Raw genomic sequence first — 17333 nt, forward strand, 5'->3', positions numbered from 1 at the left:
CAGTTGTTACCACTAAGAAATACCTCTTTCCTGCCCCCACTCCAACATATATGTGTATTCGGCAAATTCCAGGTTGACTTGATGTATCCTTTACCCAACCTTTCATACAGGCCTGCTGGTATATACTTAAAGCAGTATTGAAACTGAAAAGTTGTTATCGGGATTGTAATTGTCCAATGGATTATCCACTCAATGACCGGTCGTTCTGACATTGTCAATGGTAATTTTTCTAGTTTTTCAATGCTCAGCACCGTATAGTCTGCCCCTCTTTGTGCCAAAGAGATTTGTTTATCAGTAAGGTTAAACATAGAAAATAATGACGTTGTGTTAATTAGACCCCATGGCACGTTGCCTGAACGCAAATTTTGTAATGTCCAGCCTAACTGTACAATAGAACGTAATTGGGACTGGCCATGTTGTAACATTAGCATATCCTGTTCTATTATATCAATAGCAGATGATACAATGCTGTCCAGTGAATAAATTCTGGAGGACAGAGTCGTTAACCCATTGTCCACTACAGAAAGTGATTTTCCAAATTAATACGATCAATTTCTCGTATTTTTTCTGCAGTTTCAATTTGTGTTATTTTCCAAGCTTCATTATAAGCTGTGTATATACCAGCGTATATGAAACATTTCTAACGCTGTTTGCGAGGTCCCAGTAAGAAATCTCGCAAGTCTGCACCTTCTTTAAGTAAAGTTAAGTGTTGCTTAATTTCAGGTAGTGTGGATTTCTGTAGCCATTCGAGGCATAGTTTTCCTACACTGTATGTTGTTATTATCCCTGGATGTTGTCTCTGGGAATATCTTGGGTCTGGCCTGTTCTGTTTGAACCCCTGTATTTTGTTCAGGAATCTATCTTGACAGTTATTAGTGTCTGTGGGCCAGATCAAACATTTGTTCCAATCAGGATTTGTTCTGTTTTGTTTTAAAATATAGGACACGCCTAACCCCTCATCTGTAGTGTTATTCTTATCAGGCATAGGCTTTGGTATAGACGGGTTGTTTAAATCTTTTATCTTGGCTAGACCAAGACAGGTGGTTTGTTGAATGGTGTCATTAAAGAACATTATTTGTTCTGGGATCATGCAGGCTCTGAATAATGATTCTAGTCCTTGTACCTGCCATTCTTTTGTACCCCAGACAGTTTTTGTCTCAATGTTGTTTTTCCAAAATTCAAAACCAAATGTAGAATTCTTTTCATAAAAGTTTTCAGAATAAATCAGTTTAGTGTTTGTCATCATGTTTTTCATTCGTGCCTTATTCGTAATTTTAAAATAAAATGTTTCTGGATCAGTGATATTAAACCCTGAGAAGTATGGGAATTTCTCATAAAATGTTTTCGAACTGCCTTTTGGTGGAGTTGGACAATCTTCCCATTGATTATAACTGAAAACATTTCTAGGATTAGCAGATTTATGCAAATAATGATTCCCAAAATGATCAAAGCAACACATTTCTTCATAATTCGATGAACCTTGTACATAATCATGTTCTGTAAATTTTGCTGACATTTCTAAATCTGACATCATATTATTTTTATTTTTAAAGTCCCAATCATCAGAGAAAGTACTAGGTGATACAAAGTCACTTAAAGAAATCTTGAACTGGTGTGGATATTTCAAGAGTTCAACCGGGCCATAGATTTCGTAATCAGTATTGTCCCATACTACACCACCAGGTATAGGAATGGCTGTGATGTTCACTGATGATAGTTCTCTTTTTTCAATGTGAGAGGATCTGTGACGTTTTAGAACCAAGTTGATGTTCTGCCTTGCTGGGTCCATTGTACTGTATTTTCCATCAATCATTCTTCCCCGCTTAAAACTAAGATGAGCTAGAGCAGGAGGAAAAGTACACCTAACACAATCCACAGTTCAATCCAGGGTAAAATCAGATATGTTTCCCGAAATTGATGAAAGAGTTCTGTAATTTTGTCTTTGAAAGTTTTGTTTGCTGGCTTGTCTCCATGTTCACTTGGATCATCAGAAAAGTCATCGAAGTTGATAAAGTAGCCAGATGCAGTTCTGTCAATTGTTGGAATGGCTTCCGGATTTTCTTTGATCTTTGGATTTGCTTTTTCCTTTGTCATATTAGTATAGTCAGAGGCTACATCATTGTAGACAGGTGTTTCCTGACGAACTGTTGCAATTTGGGTTTCAAGAGGCACTAGTTCCATGGCTTTGTTGCATAGTCTTTTTTTATTCACTGCAGGTTTATATCAAATGTGATTAGTCTCTCAGTTTGAACCTCTTGGATTGTAGCAAGGTTTGGTCTTCTGCTACATCTTGGGAGTCCACTGGGCCTACTACTTATTTTTGGCCACATGGTTGTGGTTTTACCAGGTCGATTGATACAACTCGGTTCTCCTTTTTACCAGAAAGGGGCGGTAGTACTACTGATCTTGTTCCGCTGATAGCTAAGACAGGTACTGCTTTTCTGTAAGAAGGCCCAAATTCCTTCTTCACCGCGATTTTTTCTCTGACCAGATTCCCAATCTTTTGAATCCAGACATGTCTTGCTGGGACAGGTGGTTTCTCTTCAGGGGCCGTTGGCTTTAGCTTTGTGTTACTTAGACTTCTTCTTGTTTCATTCAAGTCCTGTAAAACAGCCAAACGATCCAAGCTTTTTGTTCCACCACTGAAGTCTGACAATCGAGGTCTTCGATTATCATTCTTGTACCAAACAAAAGTTCATACGGAGCGATTCCACCCAGAGAATTTCTTGGCAGATTGTTAAGACTACGTTGGACACTTATTAGATGTTTGAACCACCCATCACCCGAACCTAAAACCCTCGCTGTTATAGATTGCTTTATGTCACTGTGTTTTCTCTCCACTACTGCATTTCCCTCAGGATGGAATGGACTAGAGTACCGCAATGCAATGCCCATGCTGGCCATGGCCTACTTGTAAACTTGAGAGCTAAACACAGGACCCTGGTCAGAATGTAGCATGCCAATTGCATATGTGCTGATAAAGACTCGCAAATCTTTTATAACAGTTCTGGCGTCAGCCGAGCGCTGGGGCCACATCCAAATGAATCTTGTCTTAATATTTATGGGATCGCATTTTTCCGGTCGGACGCCTGCGTGTAGATAGTCTAATGCTGTCTAATAGAGGTGTCTGGGCTGGTCTTACTGTGCTAGAGTCTGATATCTGGTCCTGTTCATACCTGCGATCTCTATTGCAGTCTTGACAATCCATTGCAAAGTTGTAAACTTGCACACTCATTCCCGGCCACCAGTATTTTGATTGCAATTCTATTAGCGATTTCAGGATCTCTTGGTGCCTCAGACCCATTCCCATGTGTGCTTCTTGAATCAAGAAGACTCTCCGGTTCGTGTTTGTAATTACTCTATCCTCCATTCCAGGGATTTGAGCAAAAGGAACAGAGTTCACATCAATTATGTATGTATTTCCGAGTGGATAGTTTAGAGGTAACGCTGCATAATTGCCTTCCATTGAGGCTTTTACTGCAAGTAGCGTTTCTCCATCTATTTTTTTTTAGAACGCTTTTTTGTAGCTACGAAAGCCGGTTGACCAGCTGCCGCTGTGGCTCTGTTAGCCAATGAATTCCCTGCAACGTGAACGCCATCACGTTGAAGACTCTGCGTATGTATCACGTGAGTCTTTTATAGTTATTTCTGCAAAAGAACTACCTGTTCCCATAGTTTTTTTATGTTTTATTGTGCCACCTCTTTCATCTTTGTAACCCTTTTCAATCCAGGTCTGCATGGAATTATTGTAAGATTAGACGCAGTAATGTGAATCCCACACTATTAGTGTGGGGAATTCAGGATCTGCATTTTCAAGCGCCATCTTCAAAGTTCGTAGTTCAGCTCGCTGAGCTGTACATTTTCCGATTGATTCAGTTTTAGTGACCATTGGTCTGAATTTACCTAAGCGCCAGCGACCTTTAACAATCGCACACGCTGAATTGTAAACTTTTTTATCCACAACGTAGTGTTGTGCAAATCTATCTGTGTAGATCACACAGGTGTACTGTTCCAGAGGTAGAATTTCGATCGACAAAGGACATTCTTGTTCGTATTCTAGATGTTCTAGCTTTTTTATTCTAGGATCAAATGCGTGTATCACGTCAGTTGTATCAAGAGAATTAACCCATTGTATCAATTTTGGATCTAATGCCATAGCATTTGGAATGCTCTGTCTTGTTACTGCTTCAAGGGATGATACTGCTGTTAAAACAGATATCCTCTTCACATGAGCTAGGACTTTTCTTTTGCTACAGCTGTTTGAACCGCAGTTTACCTTGAACTTTGTCTGCCGTCCCCTGTAATACTCACCAGTAGCACTGTCTTCTGGGAGTTGAAGTTTCATTTGTGCCACCATGGTTGAATCAACATGTGACTTGGGGGCGGGAGCCTACTTACCTTCCAATGAGGGTGGTACTGGACATTTCAAAGATGCAGGTGGGGCCATCACGTGTCAGCAACAGCAACTGAAGAAGGCTTATTCCCGAAATGCATTTTGCTATGCTGTCCACCATTAAAACGGCTCCTGCAAAGTTCCCTCGTGTGGCCTCTTCTCCTTTCCTATCTGCGAGGAGTGCGTTTTTTTATCTAATTCGCGCACATGCCAGAGGTGCGCTGGAGGCTCCGGTTCTACAAGTGGCAGAAACGTGCTGGCACCTGCTTCCAAAGCATGTTTGTTTTAAAGTTTCCCAGACCATTTTCTGCCCGCTTCAAGTGTTGTGTTTGCCTCAGCCTACTGCCAGCGGCAGCTTGTTACTTAACGAGGAGTCGGATTCATTGACTGTTCGGCTCTACATTTTGGCTCAACTCTTGGCTGCACTACGCTTGTGGTTTGAACTGCTGGGGACTGGAGGGAGAGCGTGAGACTAATTATTTAGCGTGCAAACCTCACTTCACTACTGCATCTTTACCTTGAACTTTGTCTGCCGTCCCCTGTAATACTCGCCAGTAGCACTGTCTTCTGGGAGTTGAAGTTTCATTTGTGCCACCATGGTTGAATCAACATGTGACTTGGGGGCGGGAGCCTACTTACCTTCCAATGAGGGTGGTACTGGACATTTCAAAGATGCAGGTGGGGCCATCACGTGTCAGCAACAGCAACCGAAGAAGGCATATTGCCGAAATGCATTTTGCTATGCTGTCCACCATTAAAACGGCTCCTGCAAAGTTCCCTCGTGTGGCCTCTTCTCCTTTCCTATCTGCGAGGAGTGCGTTATATATATATATATATATATATATATATATATATATATATATATATATATATATATATATATATATATATATATTGTTTTATTTATTTATATATATATATACATATATATATACATATATATATAAATATATATTTATTTATATATATACATATATATATATATATATATATATATATATATATATATATATATATATATATATATATATATTTATATATATACATACATATATATATATACACACACACACACACACACACACACACAACACACACACACAAAAAACAGTTTATCCAGTCGCCACAGTTCTAGTTAGGTCTGCGTTCCCACAGGAAATTCCTTTTTTTCAGTTTGATAATAATGATGGTACAGTTTGACAAGCCTTTATGAATTTTTAAATAAAATAAAATAGTTGTCTTTTTTGCTTAGTTTCTTCATGGAAAGTTTTAGGGTGATTCGTCAAGCAGTGGCCAAATATTCCCATGCATTTTCCATTAACTTATTTAGAAAGCAATGCCACAAAAACTGAAGGGAATTACACCAAATTTGGCAGAAGCTAGATCTTGGTGCAGAAATCGTGTTCTTTGCTATCGGGTGCAAATCAGTTCAGTGGTTTTTGATAAATTAAGATCCAAATATATTGTATATCTGGACAGTTGGATTCAAGGAACTCCACGAAAACAAGTTTAAAAAATAGAGCTGCCCGTCGCCGTCGTCGAGAGGCCATCGTCGCGGCTGCGGCACGGGTGGAGGTGTTAGAACGATGGTGTCAGGGGGGAGGAGACGAAGTGACGATACGACTGCTCCTGCAAGCACAGCAATCCTACGCCTCGGTCTTAATGGACGAGGCTAGGCAGGCGTGGCTAGCCACGCGGAGCAGGGTATACCAGTGGGGCGACAAGTCCAGCACCATGCTGCATAGGCTATGTCAACACACTTTACAGCCAATCACACTGCCGGGCCTCACCGACGGTGAGGGAATTGCCATAATGGACCCGGCGACTCTGGCGGCGAGCTTCGCCCACTACTATGCGGAGCAATATGCTCACCAAGACAGTCTCCCGCCGGACGCGATAGACAAGTTCATTGCTGACCTGCCCTGCCGTGCAGTCTCAGACGATGCCAGGAAATCCCTGGACCTCCCCTTGACGGCGGAGGAGCTAGGGGATGCGCTAGGGCAACTCAACACGGGTAAGGCGCCCGGGCCGAGTGGATTCCCCTGTGAATTTTATAAGAAGTTCCACCTGCAGCTGGGACCGCAATACAGGCGGGCGTTGGAGGCGGCGCGGGAACAAGGTAGCTTGCCGGCGGACTGGCGCCATGCTGAAATTGTAGTTTTTCAGAAGCCGGGTAGGCCTCCTGACCGCCATGAGTCTTATCGCCCCATATCACTGCTCAACTTTGAAGCCAAGCTACTGGCCAAAGCGTTGGCAAACCGCCTTCTTCCATATGTCGCAGACTTGGTCCATCCGGATCAGGCGGGCTTCATGACGCATAGGGCGCCACGACACAACATCAGACGTGCACAGGCGGCGGTAGACGCAATGGGGGCCACTGGGGAACGGGCGGCGTTACTACTAGCAGACATCGACAGGGTATTCGACTCGGTCAGCTGAACGTACCTGTTCGCCCTTTTGCCGCGCCTCAACTTGGGCCCAGTGTTTGTCTCCTATATCAAGCTGTTGTACACGCACATCACCGCATCGGTACGTGTGTCTGGGGCGATTTCAGAGAAATTATCGGTTGCCAGGGGAACCCGACAGGGATGCCCCATGTCCCCCTATCTATTTGCGCTGGCCATGGAACCATTGGCCGCTTGGGTTCGCATCGACGCACAACTTCGTGGCTTTGTGTGGGGGGCAGGACTCTCGGATAGAATTGCGCTGTATGCGGACGATGTCCTTTTCTTTTTGACTGATCTTAACCGATCTGGCCCTCGAATACTGGAAATAATGCGCATATTTGGAGAGGTGTCAGAACTCTTTCTCAACCCGCGCAAGTCAACCCTACGGGTGCTGGGCGGGGAGACGGGTGTATACCCCTGGGCATCCGCCTTGTGGGTGGCGGTCGGGGGTCTGAAATACCTAGGAGTCTTCCTGTCAGAGTCCGCCGCTATCGCATGGGAGCGCAACTTGCTGCCTGTGTGGGATAGAGTCCAATCGGACATCAAAACATGGTCTCGCATGCCTCTCAATATCTACGGTAGGTCTGCGATCTTCAAGATGGTCGCCCTCCCGCACCTCTTGTATCAACTGCAGAACCATCCGCATAAGATCGAACTACAGTGGTTCCGTTGGGTGAATTCGGTACTGGGCCGCTTTCTGTGGGCGGGTGGTGCCTCCAGGGTGGCGCAGCGGACTTGCTTCTTATCCACGTATTGTGGAGGTCTGGCCACATCAGAGCTCCTGTCCTACTATCAGGCCTCCCACCTATTGGTTCTGAATGAGTGGTGGTATGGCGATAGAAATGACCCTGCATACGCACTAGAACGCATGTTGATGGGAGACGCCACGTTACATACGCTGTTGTACTCGGCTGGGCAACAAAGGAGACTACCGCAGGTCACACAGGTGGTCTTCATGATCTGGAGACAAGTACTGCGCCGTATGGGCTGGTGGGGTAGACTGACAGCGGAAACCCCACTATGGAACAATGGACAGCTCCCCGCACTGGCCTCGCTGACGGGGTTTGGTGGCTGGGACTCTATCGGAATTTCATCGCTCGGTAATGTTCTTACCAGGGTTACACTCAAGTCCTTCCAAGACCTTAGCACTGAAGTTAGTATGCCCAAGACCCAATTCTTTAAATACCTACAATTCCGTCATGCGCTTGCACCTAGTCTGGTTGGTTTGGATCAGCTTCCCGAATTTAGCCCAGTTGAAGCCAAGCTCTTCATGGGAGATCTGGGGGATAGGAAAGTCTCCAGAATATACCAAACACTGGTCACCCATTGCTCCTCTTCCCTACTACCGCTGAAAGACTCCTGGGAAACAGACATTGGTCCATTGGACGAGGATGACTTGAGGGAGGCCCTGGAATCCCCCCGTGGGGCTGCCATAGCCGTGCGACTCCGGTTCATACAATTCAAATACCTACATAGGGCCTATTACACCAGAGAGAGACTGTGGAAGGCTGGCCTCATTGCGACTCCGGAGTGTCTGCGCTGTGGGACTGAGAGAGGCACACTATTACATACAGTGTGGTCCTGTGTGGGTCTGACCCGATTCTGGAATGGTGTGTGGAATTGTCTGTCGGAAGTGCTGGGGTGGGACCTTCCCCGTACGCCCAGACTGGGTCTTCTGCATATCCTGGAGAATGTGGGTGGGAACATCTACAAGCGTCACCTCCTGTTGTTGGGTCTGGTAGTGGCCAAACGGGATCTGGCGAGGGGCATGGAAGAGTGAACGTGCTCCTCCACTGAGCGCCTGGAAAGCGGGCCTGGATTATCTCATGGGGTTAGAGTTACCAGTGTTTGAAGCCAAGGGATGCCCCCGGAAACAATACAAGATCTGGAAGCGGTGGGCAGACTATAGAGGGTTAACCTTGGAGCCCCCAATTGACTTGGATGATGGACTGCCTGCAGATGGGGACCTCCGGGCCTAGGAGGGCACTCGATAATTGCTGTACTCTATTCATGTGTTGCGGTTGAAGGTGATCACGTGCATTGGGTTAGGGTGGGATAAGGGGTGGGTAGTCGGGGCGTTGGGTGGTAGGAGGGGTGAGGGGGTGCGGGAGGGGGGGCGATTTGAGCGATTAGGCTTTGTATACACCTTGATATATGTTTGCCATTTGACAGTGTCCTCCTGATTGTGGAGAACTGTACTTATGCTATGCCTAATCAGTCAATAAATAAAGTTGTGAGAAAAAAAATAGAGCTTTCTGATGGGCCAAACCCTCACCCCCACCCTCCTCCCACCTTTGGGCCATCTCACTAACATAGGAGCTGTTGGTCTAACTGGCTGGCAGCAACATGAAAAAAAAATGTTGCAGGAGTCATTACACACCTGCAACTAACCAACACAGTTAAATGAAATGCCCATCTTGCTTTTAAACACCTTCTCAGCTAAATTAGTACATGTTTTCTCTTTAAATTTGCATCCAAGCTGCACTTTCATTACATTTATAAGTACCGAAATTCGAGCTGCTTCCTTGAAATGGACTGCAGTCTAACAGAAATACCAATCTTACCTCGGATGACGTAGCTGTCCAGTGCTCCTTCCATTCTTTTCAATGCTTCAGCTCGATTAGCGCCATGCGTGATCAACTAAGAACAAAGAGTTGAAGAGCAGAGGTGAAATCCAAAGCCTGTCATTCCACAACAAAATATATTTAAACTCCCACTAAAAGTAAGAAGGGATTTTTCTCCAGTGACTCTTCCCATAAACAAAAAGACAGAAACTGATTATATATGTACACCAATTTGGTGGACTGTCAATTATACTGAAATGACCATCACAGTCGCATAATTTTTCTAGGGCCAGATGTAGGTATCCAAATACCGGTCGGTAATGGCCGAAAATACCGATTTTCAGCCGTTACCGACCGGTATTTGGATACTGAGATGTAGGGCATCGCAAAATACAGATTCGTTAATTTTACCGAATCGGTAATTTTACCGAATCGGTAAAATTACCGATTTGGTAAAATTACCAAATCTGTATTTTGACATGTAGGTAGCACTGTAAACAGTGCTACAGGGCTTTAAGGATTCGTTATTTACCACCAACTATTAGTTGGTGGTAAATAAGGAATTCCCATTTAAATGCATAAATATGCATTTACACCTGTGCCATGTGGCACACATACATGCCCTAAGGGCATGTATGTGTGCCACATGGCCCACAAGCACTAATCAGGGGTGCAAAAGGGTATCAAAGTGACACCCGGCCACCCTTGAATTTTTCGGTATTTACCGAATCGGTAATTACCGATTCAGTAATTGGCATTCACTTCAGTATATACGTCTTAATTTTGAAATATTTCATCATAAAAGACAATCTTAAAAATAGCTCAGTCTACATACTTTTGTGCTAATTTCCCTAGCAATTAAAATCAGTTCACCATGTCATTAAGTACTAAACATAACAATTAGATTAAATCCTATAACACAATTTACATCTGTAAAAGCTACAAGAAGTATCATACATGTAAGATTATATTACAACACGTAAGACATGGATAAAATTAGAGGCGTACTATAGTATATATAAAAGCAGATTTTAAAACAACTAATCAACTATCTATCGGGTGCCTGGCTCTAATTATCCACGCCCAACCCAAGAACTTTGCTACGCCTATAACTACCAGTTCTGTTGTGTCTGCCCTCAAAATCCGTAAGCCCTCCAACCCCACCCGTATTCTCATATTATTACAAATAGATTTTAACCATTTTTCCGGGGAGCTGTGTATGCTGGGCAAACAAAGAATGAATGGAATAATTACTCTTTTTGGTCCCTGCACCATGGGCAAAACTCATTTGTCAGTCCTCGCCATTTAATGGTAAATGATCTCAATGGAAGCGACCCAACCCTAAACTGGTGATATAGCTTCCTATCACCACTCTTAGTGATGATATCCCAGTAGTCCTCTCAAAAAGGATCGAGTTTATGTTCCATGAACCTACCAGACAAAGAGGTGGTGTCTGTATGGACAATGAGTTGTTGTCTTATTGTAGCCCAATATAGTGCTTTAAATTCTTTTTTCGGAGGGAAAGCATTAATATTTGGTGCTGACCATAGATGGCTTAGGCCCATATTTTCCAATAATGATCTTACTTTTCTAAACCAAGGAATATTACCCGAGCCCACAACAGATCTTAGGTCCAAAATTTCATTGGCAAAAAGTGCCAGTTATGGGGTTGTCCATAATCTCCTCCATGGGGCTACCGTTCTAAAGCGCGCAGCATCGTCAATAGAGTGACATCCCAGGTCAAGTAGCAGGGGCTTCATGGAGCTGGATTGTGGAAGGCCTACAAGGTTTCGGAGAAATTTATTTTGAACTCTGACTAACGATGATAGGTCCGAAAAGGCCCATAAGTCCGCGCCGTACAAAATTGCTGAACTTATTTTAGCATTGTAGATTTTTAAAGCGGGACCTATCCTCTTAGTCAGGGCAGTTCTCTGTTCCTTGATTAAGTACCCTGTCAGCTGTGCAAACTTCAGGGAAAGTATGTCAAGCTGGGGTTTCCAGCTAAGCCTATTTTCCAGTGCAACCCCAAGGTAGGTCATGACTTTTACTTTTATTTTTGGTTAACACCATACATTTTGTATTTGTCACATTGACCTGTAGATCGTTATCTTGACAAAATTCCTCAAACTTGATTAAGGCGGACTTAAGACCCTTCTGGGTTTTGGATAGGATTAGAGTATCATCCGCAAAAATAAGAAGCAGGAACTTGGTACCGCCTAAGACTGGGGCATCTGTTGGGAAAGCTACGAAGTACTGCACGACCCTATTAATGAACAACAATAACAGGGTCGGTGCAAGTACACACCCTTGACGAACGCCACAGGAGACGGGGATATCTCTCTGTAACCTGTCCCTGTTTGCCCCATCTAACCTGTGCAAAATGTGCCTCATGTAGGCTAATAACTATTTCAAGAAATTCACTTGGCATCCCCATGGTTCCTAATGCATCCCATAACTTGGCTCTAGGAACTAAATCAAAGGCAGACTTTAGATCTACGAACACTGCATAGATAGTTCCACCACCCAAAAAGACAACCTTCCAATAAATTAAAATAAATCCAAACACCTGATCGATCTTGCTTACACAGGATCTAAAACCTGCCTGCAACAGAGACAGAACATTCTCTTCATCCATCCAGACCTGAATCTTGGCTAGCACCATCCTGGCTATTATTTTCTGGATGGCATCTATTAGGCTGATGGGGCGATAGTTCCCCGGAACAGAACGATCCCCCTTTTTAAATATAGGCAGTATCTCGACACCCCGCCACAAATCCGGGATTGGTGCACCCTTCACTATGGCATTGGCTAGAAAAGTAATTAGGGCACCCAAGTATGAGAGTCATATTTAAATAGGTCAGCCGGGATGCAATCCATACCTGGTGCTTTTCCGCCTTGTACCAACCTAAGTGCATTCTCTACATCTTTACTGTCGAACACTAGGGGATGACACAGGGTCGATGACATTGTAGAGGAATAAGCAGGGGCAATAAATATATCTGTTTCCAGACCCCTAAACTGGGACCCAAAGTGTTCAACCCAATCTACAGCAGACAAGTGATTTGCCGGAACTTGCAAATCTGCTGAGTTTCCCCATTTGACTACCTGCCAGAACTTAGTCTGGTTTCTCAGCCTACTGGCCTCGAGTAAATCTTGCCAATGTTAATCGTCCCGATCCTTCTTGGCCTGCCTTTGTGTTTTTCTATACAGAAGCCTTGCTAACCTGATATTCTTGGTATTTCGTGATCTAATTGCTTTAACCAGAGAGCCATATGCCATACGGCACGATTTGTTATACCATGAGTTCCCTGTTTTTTTAGATGGAAGTTTGTAGGTTTGCAACTATTGGAGAAAAGACCTTTCAAATCCCAAAGAGCTGCTCATGAAGAACACTAGAGATCGCAATCTGTTCTTCATGTTCACCCAGTGCCTGTAAGGTACTCAGAGTGGTAGAAACCTTATGAGAGATCCTAACTAAAATTTGGGGGTCTTCAACTACCCTATCCCACCAAGCTCTGCGCCTGTCATTGGTGAGGAGAGCCTCCGCTGTGACAATCTCATTGACTAACACTCTCCTGACCGCCCTCAGATTTTAAGCTAAGTAGGAGCGGGTTGTGATCACTCTCGGGACGAGCAGATATTATCATGTCCTCAAGGATATGCCAATACTCAGCCTTTATTAAAATATAGTCAATTCGACTGGAATGAATGCCATTATCAAAAGTTACCCGACCAATTTTGTCAGAACTAGACCGACCATTAACAGCTCTCAAACCCCACTCAAGACAAAAACCCAGCCACTGTAGGGCGGCCTCTGTCCACTTTTTTATTGGATTTAAATTGAGGTGGGGGATATCCCATTGTGCATCTTCATCTGATAGAATATCTTCCCCCTCGAGAATTAGGGGTTCAAATGTACAATTCAAATCCCCTGCCACAATCACAAAGCCTTCCATCCCGTCTGAGTTAAAAAAGAGATCCAATTCATTTGCAAATCGCGAGCTCCGCCCTCCTGGTTGACCTCTAGCATAAATGTTAACAATAATGATCTCCATTTGGTTGGGGCAAGACAACTTGATCACAAGAATATCAGGGTTATTCACTATAGCTTTGGTGGACCTATAGGTAAGCGACTGCCTTACCCAAATGGTTAGACCTCCTGATGATCTGCCTCTATTGCCTCACATAGCGGGTTTAAAGAAATTTAGATACCCCAGACGGTGGATGGGGTCAGGAGCCCAACTTTCTTGGAAGATCAGGATATCGTGGTCGTCCACAAACTCAGACCACTCTGCTATAGTAATTTTTCTCTTCACCCCAGCAATATTCCACAAGACTATTTTTAACAAATGGTCCTGTTTAGTAGGCTGAATTTGTTCAATCGCCGTCGGGTATGTCCCTGATATCCTCCTTACCCCTGTAGGGGCCCCTCTAACTGGGGAACCTAAGGTCGACCCCTCCACACCTTGACCAGCCACTCGGCCACCCCCCTCCGTTACGGTCACACCATGATCAGCTAAATCCACCCTTGGAGGAGCGCAGCATGCTGAGCCACTACCAGCGGCATCACCGTCCACAGTTGTTCCATCCACTAAGTGGACCACCGCCCTACTATGTTGACTATCTGTTTGTTCCCCACCCGTTGACTGGGTCACAGAGTTGCCACTGGTCAAGTTCTTGAGTCAATCCACCCCCTCTAGACCGGTTAGTGACTCAAATCGATTTGACAGGGGGAGATAATGCTCAGCCCTAACAAACAGATTAATGCCATAAATTCTCCCCCTATGGATCTTATAAGTTCGGTGATATGGGCCTCGGTTCGCACTACCATAAAAGTAGGTTAAACCTAGGGATTGGATGTCTCCCACTCTACCAAACCTTGGTTCACTACAAATGTACTGGACCACCCACGGATCTCTAAAGTTACCAATTACGCAGTCGCCCTCCATGTCCTTTTCTCTAGGACCCAACCAACTCACCCGTCTCACGTTTAAAATCTCTGCATTTGAGGAGGGTGGGAGTGTTCTATTCGTATTGAGCCAGTGTGTAACTTTATTTTTCAACTCCCTGTGTGATTCCAGTTTCTCTGCACTAATTCCAGGAACTCCCACTAATATAACCGTATATGGTACGGATTCTGGGGGAGATTAATACAGGGCAGCCGCTGTTTAGTACCCACACTTTCCAGTAATGGGGGGCCGTTTGGCTGTCTCTCCGCTATCTGCATAAGTAGTGCGGGCTGGGATCTTACCACCTCACCTGCTCCCGTATCCCGCACCCTAGTAGTACACAGTGGGATACTCTCTACAGGGCGTTTCTCGACACCCGGTTGGGGATTCCGACTATCAGCCCTATCATTATTAACTAACTGGGCTGCCCTACCACTACTTCTGGATCTTGGGTCAAGGGAGGCGGGGGGTTTGGCACTTGGGCTCTTCATACCTTTTGCTAGAATATCCAGCGTGATGGCATTCGCTGAAATTAGCTTTTCGAGTTGTTCAAGTTTGGTATTAATCATTTTTGTTCTCTCCAAAAGGGGAAGCATAAGTGATTTTACAAGTTTTTCAATATTTGCTAAAAACCCCTCATTTGCACTACATTGAGTAGACAATGGATTTGTATTAAGGAAAGCCGTGGTTGGACTAAGAGGCTGAACTATATAATGTGGAACCTGGTTTAAACTAGTTTTTTCGATATTTTTGCAGAGCCACCCTTCTGTGGACCACCCCCTCTTTTCCTTTTGCCTGAGAAGAAATTAACCTTGGTGTTTTTACCCACTGGAAGCTCCGGGTTTCGGATTTTAGGTGGGGGGCTAAGTTGCGTGGGGCATTTGGGGTCCCTATGTCGCAAACAACTAGAGGCAGTACTGCCTCCAGTTGAATTTAGTGAGGAACATACCACAGAATTTTCAGTCCCTACCAACAAAGGACTTGAACTTGAACTCTGATCTTTTAATATAGGTTGTTCAGGGGTGACCGTTGACCCAATGGTGCCCAATGATAAGCGCTTCCCCGTTAAAAGATCTAAGGACAGGCGTTTTTCCATAAGGGCTATTTCTTTTTCCAATACCACTGTAGCCCTTTTAATAAATTGGTCAATTGTACCAGTAACCGCTCCCCCAGTGGTGGAGAGAGTAACCTTTCTTCCCTTCCCAGAACGTAATGCCATTGGAGATAAATACTAGAGGACACAACCACAAAGAATAATTCAATCAGTGTAAGCATGAGATTGGGAGATAATTAATTAACCTGCAATACAAACAATGACAAAACGATCTATCTACACTAACCAATACCTCAGAGGGTTACCCAGCCCGGCCTCGATCGACCTCGGACGGGCCCGCCCTTGGCCCGGGCTTTGCCCGGCGTGCGCCCGCGCGTGTCCCGCGGTACGCGAGCGAGGGTATAACCATATAGGGGGAGGAGTGGGCGGGAAGAGTCACAGCTGGCACCAGTTCACTCGCACTCGGGCTGCTGGTCCTCGCAGTCCCGCAGCGCTACCTCCCACAGCGTTTGGACACGGCGATAGTCCTAGAGTGTCCCACGTTACAGGCAAGTCTCCAATCAGACAAGGATCTTCCAAAGTGCTCCTGCGAGCGGCTCCCGCAAAGCGGGGGCCGCAAGAAGTTAAGGCTTGCAGGGAGGAGAGGGCGGGAAGAGTCACAGCTGGCACCAGTTCACTTGCGATCGGGCTGCTGGTCCTCGCAGTTCCGCAGCGCTACCTCCCACAGCGTTTGGACACGGCGGTAGTCCTAGAGTGTCCCAGGTTACAGGCAAGTCTCCAATCAGACAAGGATCTTCCAAAGTGCTCCTGCGAGCGGCTCCCGCGAAGCGGGGGCCGTGAGAAGTTAAGGCGTGCAGGGAGGAGGGGGCGGGAAGAGTCACAGCTGGCACCAGTTCACTTACGCTCGGGCTGCTGGTCCTCGCAGTCCCGCAGCGCTACCTCCCAGAGTGTTTGGACACGGCGATAGTCCCAGAGTGTCCCAGGTTACAGGCAAGTCTCCAATCAGACAAGGATCTGCCAAAGTGCTCCTGCGAGCGGCTCCCGCGAAGCCGGGGCCGCGAGAAGTTAAGGCCTGCAAGGAGGAGGGGGCGGGAAGATTCACAGCTGGCACCAGTTCACTCGCGCTCAGGCTGCTGGTCCTCGCAGTCCCGCAGCGCTACCTCCCACAGCGTCTGGACGCGGCGATAGTCCCAGAGTGTCCCAGGTTACAGGCAAGTCTCCAATCAGACAAGTATCTTCCAAAGTGCTCCTGGCATTCAATCCTATGGGTCTCCAGGCCCATAGGAATCAATGGCAAATACCGAATCGGTAAATACCGATTCGGTAATTACCAAATCTTACCGATTCGGTAAAAAATACCGAATTTTTACCTACATCTAATTTACCGATTCTAAAATACTGAATCAGTAAAATTCGGTATTTTAGAATCGGTAAAAAAGATTTACCTACATCTAGCCCTTAGTTCTTAAACTTGTTTTGAGCACCTTAGAACGTGCTCGGTAACATTTGAAAGTGCTACGTACAAGACGCCCACTACACTCTTGAGTTATCCACTAGATCTTATACCTCTTTTTTTTGCAATTGTATTTATTAACACTTTTGAAATACTTAAAGACAAAGATAACTGAGCAATCAAGTTTTTTCAGTTCCTGACAGTTGAGCTTATTAAACTACAGCAAGAATTGAGTGCTATTGTGTCCAAAGCCATTACATACGTCTTATGTGTGTGTGTGTATATATATATAGCTGCTGTTTGTCTGCGTGGTTGTGAAAGCCTTAACTGCACGAGGTAACCGAGGTATGGAACACTTTCCTTTTTAAAGCAATGTTTGCACTCTGGTTACTCCGTGCTGACGGAGATTTCACCAAGATCGACAGTGGGAACCAGATGAATTTTGAAGGGCAGTGGAGCATTGTGGGCAAGCT

At 45.0% G+C, this 17333-nt stretch overlaps 1 protein-coding gene across 1 annotated transcript in view; it reads right to left on the bottom strand.

Moving 5' to 3' along the window:
• The window catches only part of PCCA (propionyl-CoA carboxylase subunit alpha), a 2575253-nt gene that overhangs the window by 1350466 nt on the left and 1207454 nt on the right, over positions 1–17333 (bottom strand). Inside the window, exon 16 of the mRNA XM_086934374.1 lies at positions 9405–9480. Within this exon, the coding sequence (XP_086790500.1) occupies positions 9405–9480 (76 nt within the window). The remainder of the gene's footprint in view (positions 1–9404; positions 9481–17333) is intronic.

The sequence above is a fragment of the Lissotriton vulgaris genome, chromosome 8, assembly GCF_964263255.1.
Source record: "Lissotriton vulgaris chromosome 8, aLisVul1.2, whole genome shotgun sequence".
In the NCBI taxonomy this organism is placed as follows: domain Eukaryota; kingdom Metazoa; phylum Chordata; class Amphibia; order Caudata; family Salamandridae; genus Lissotriton; species Lissotriton vulgaris.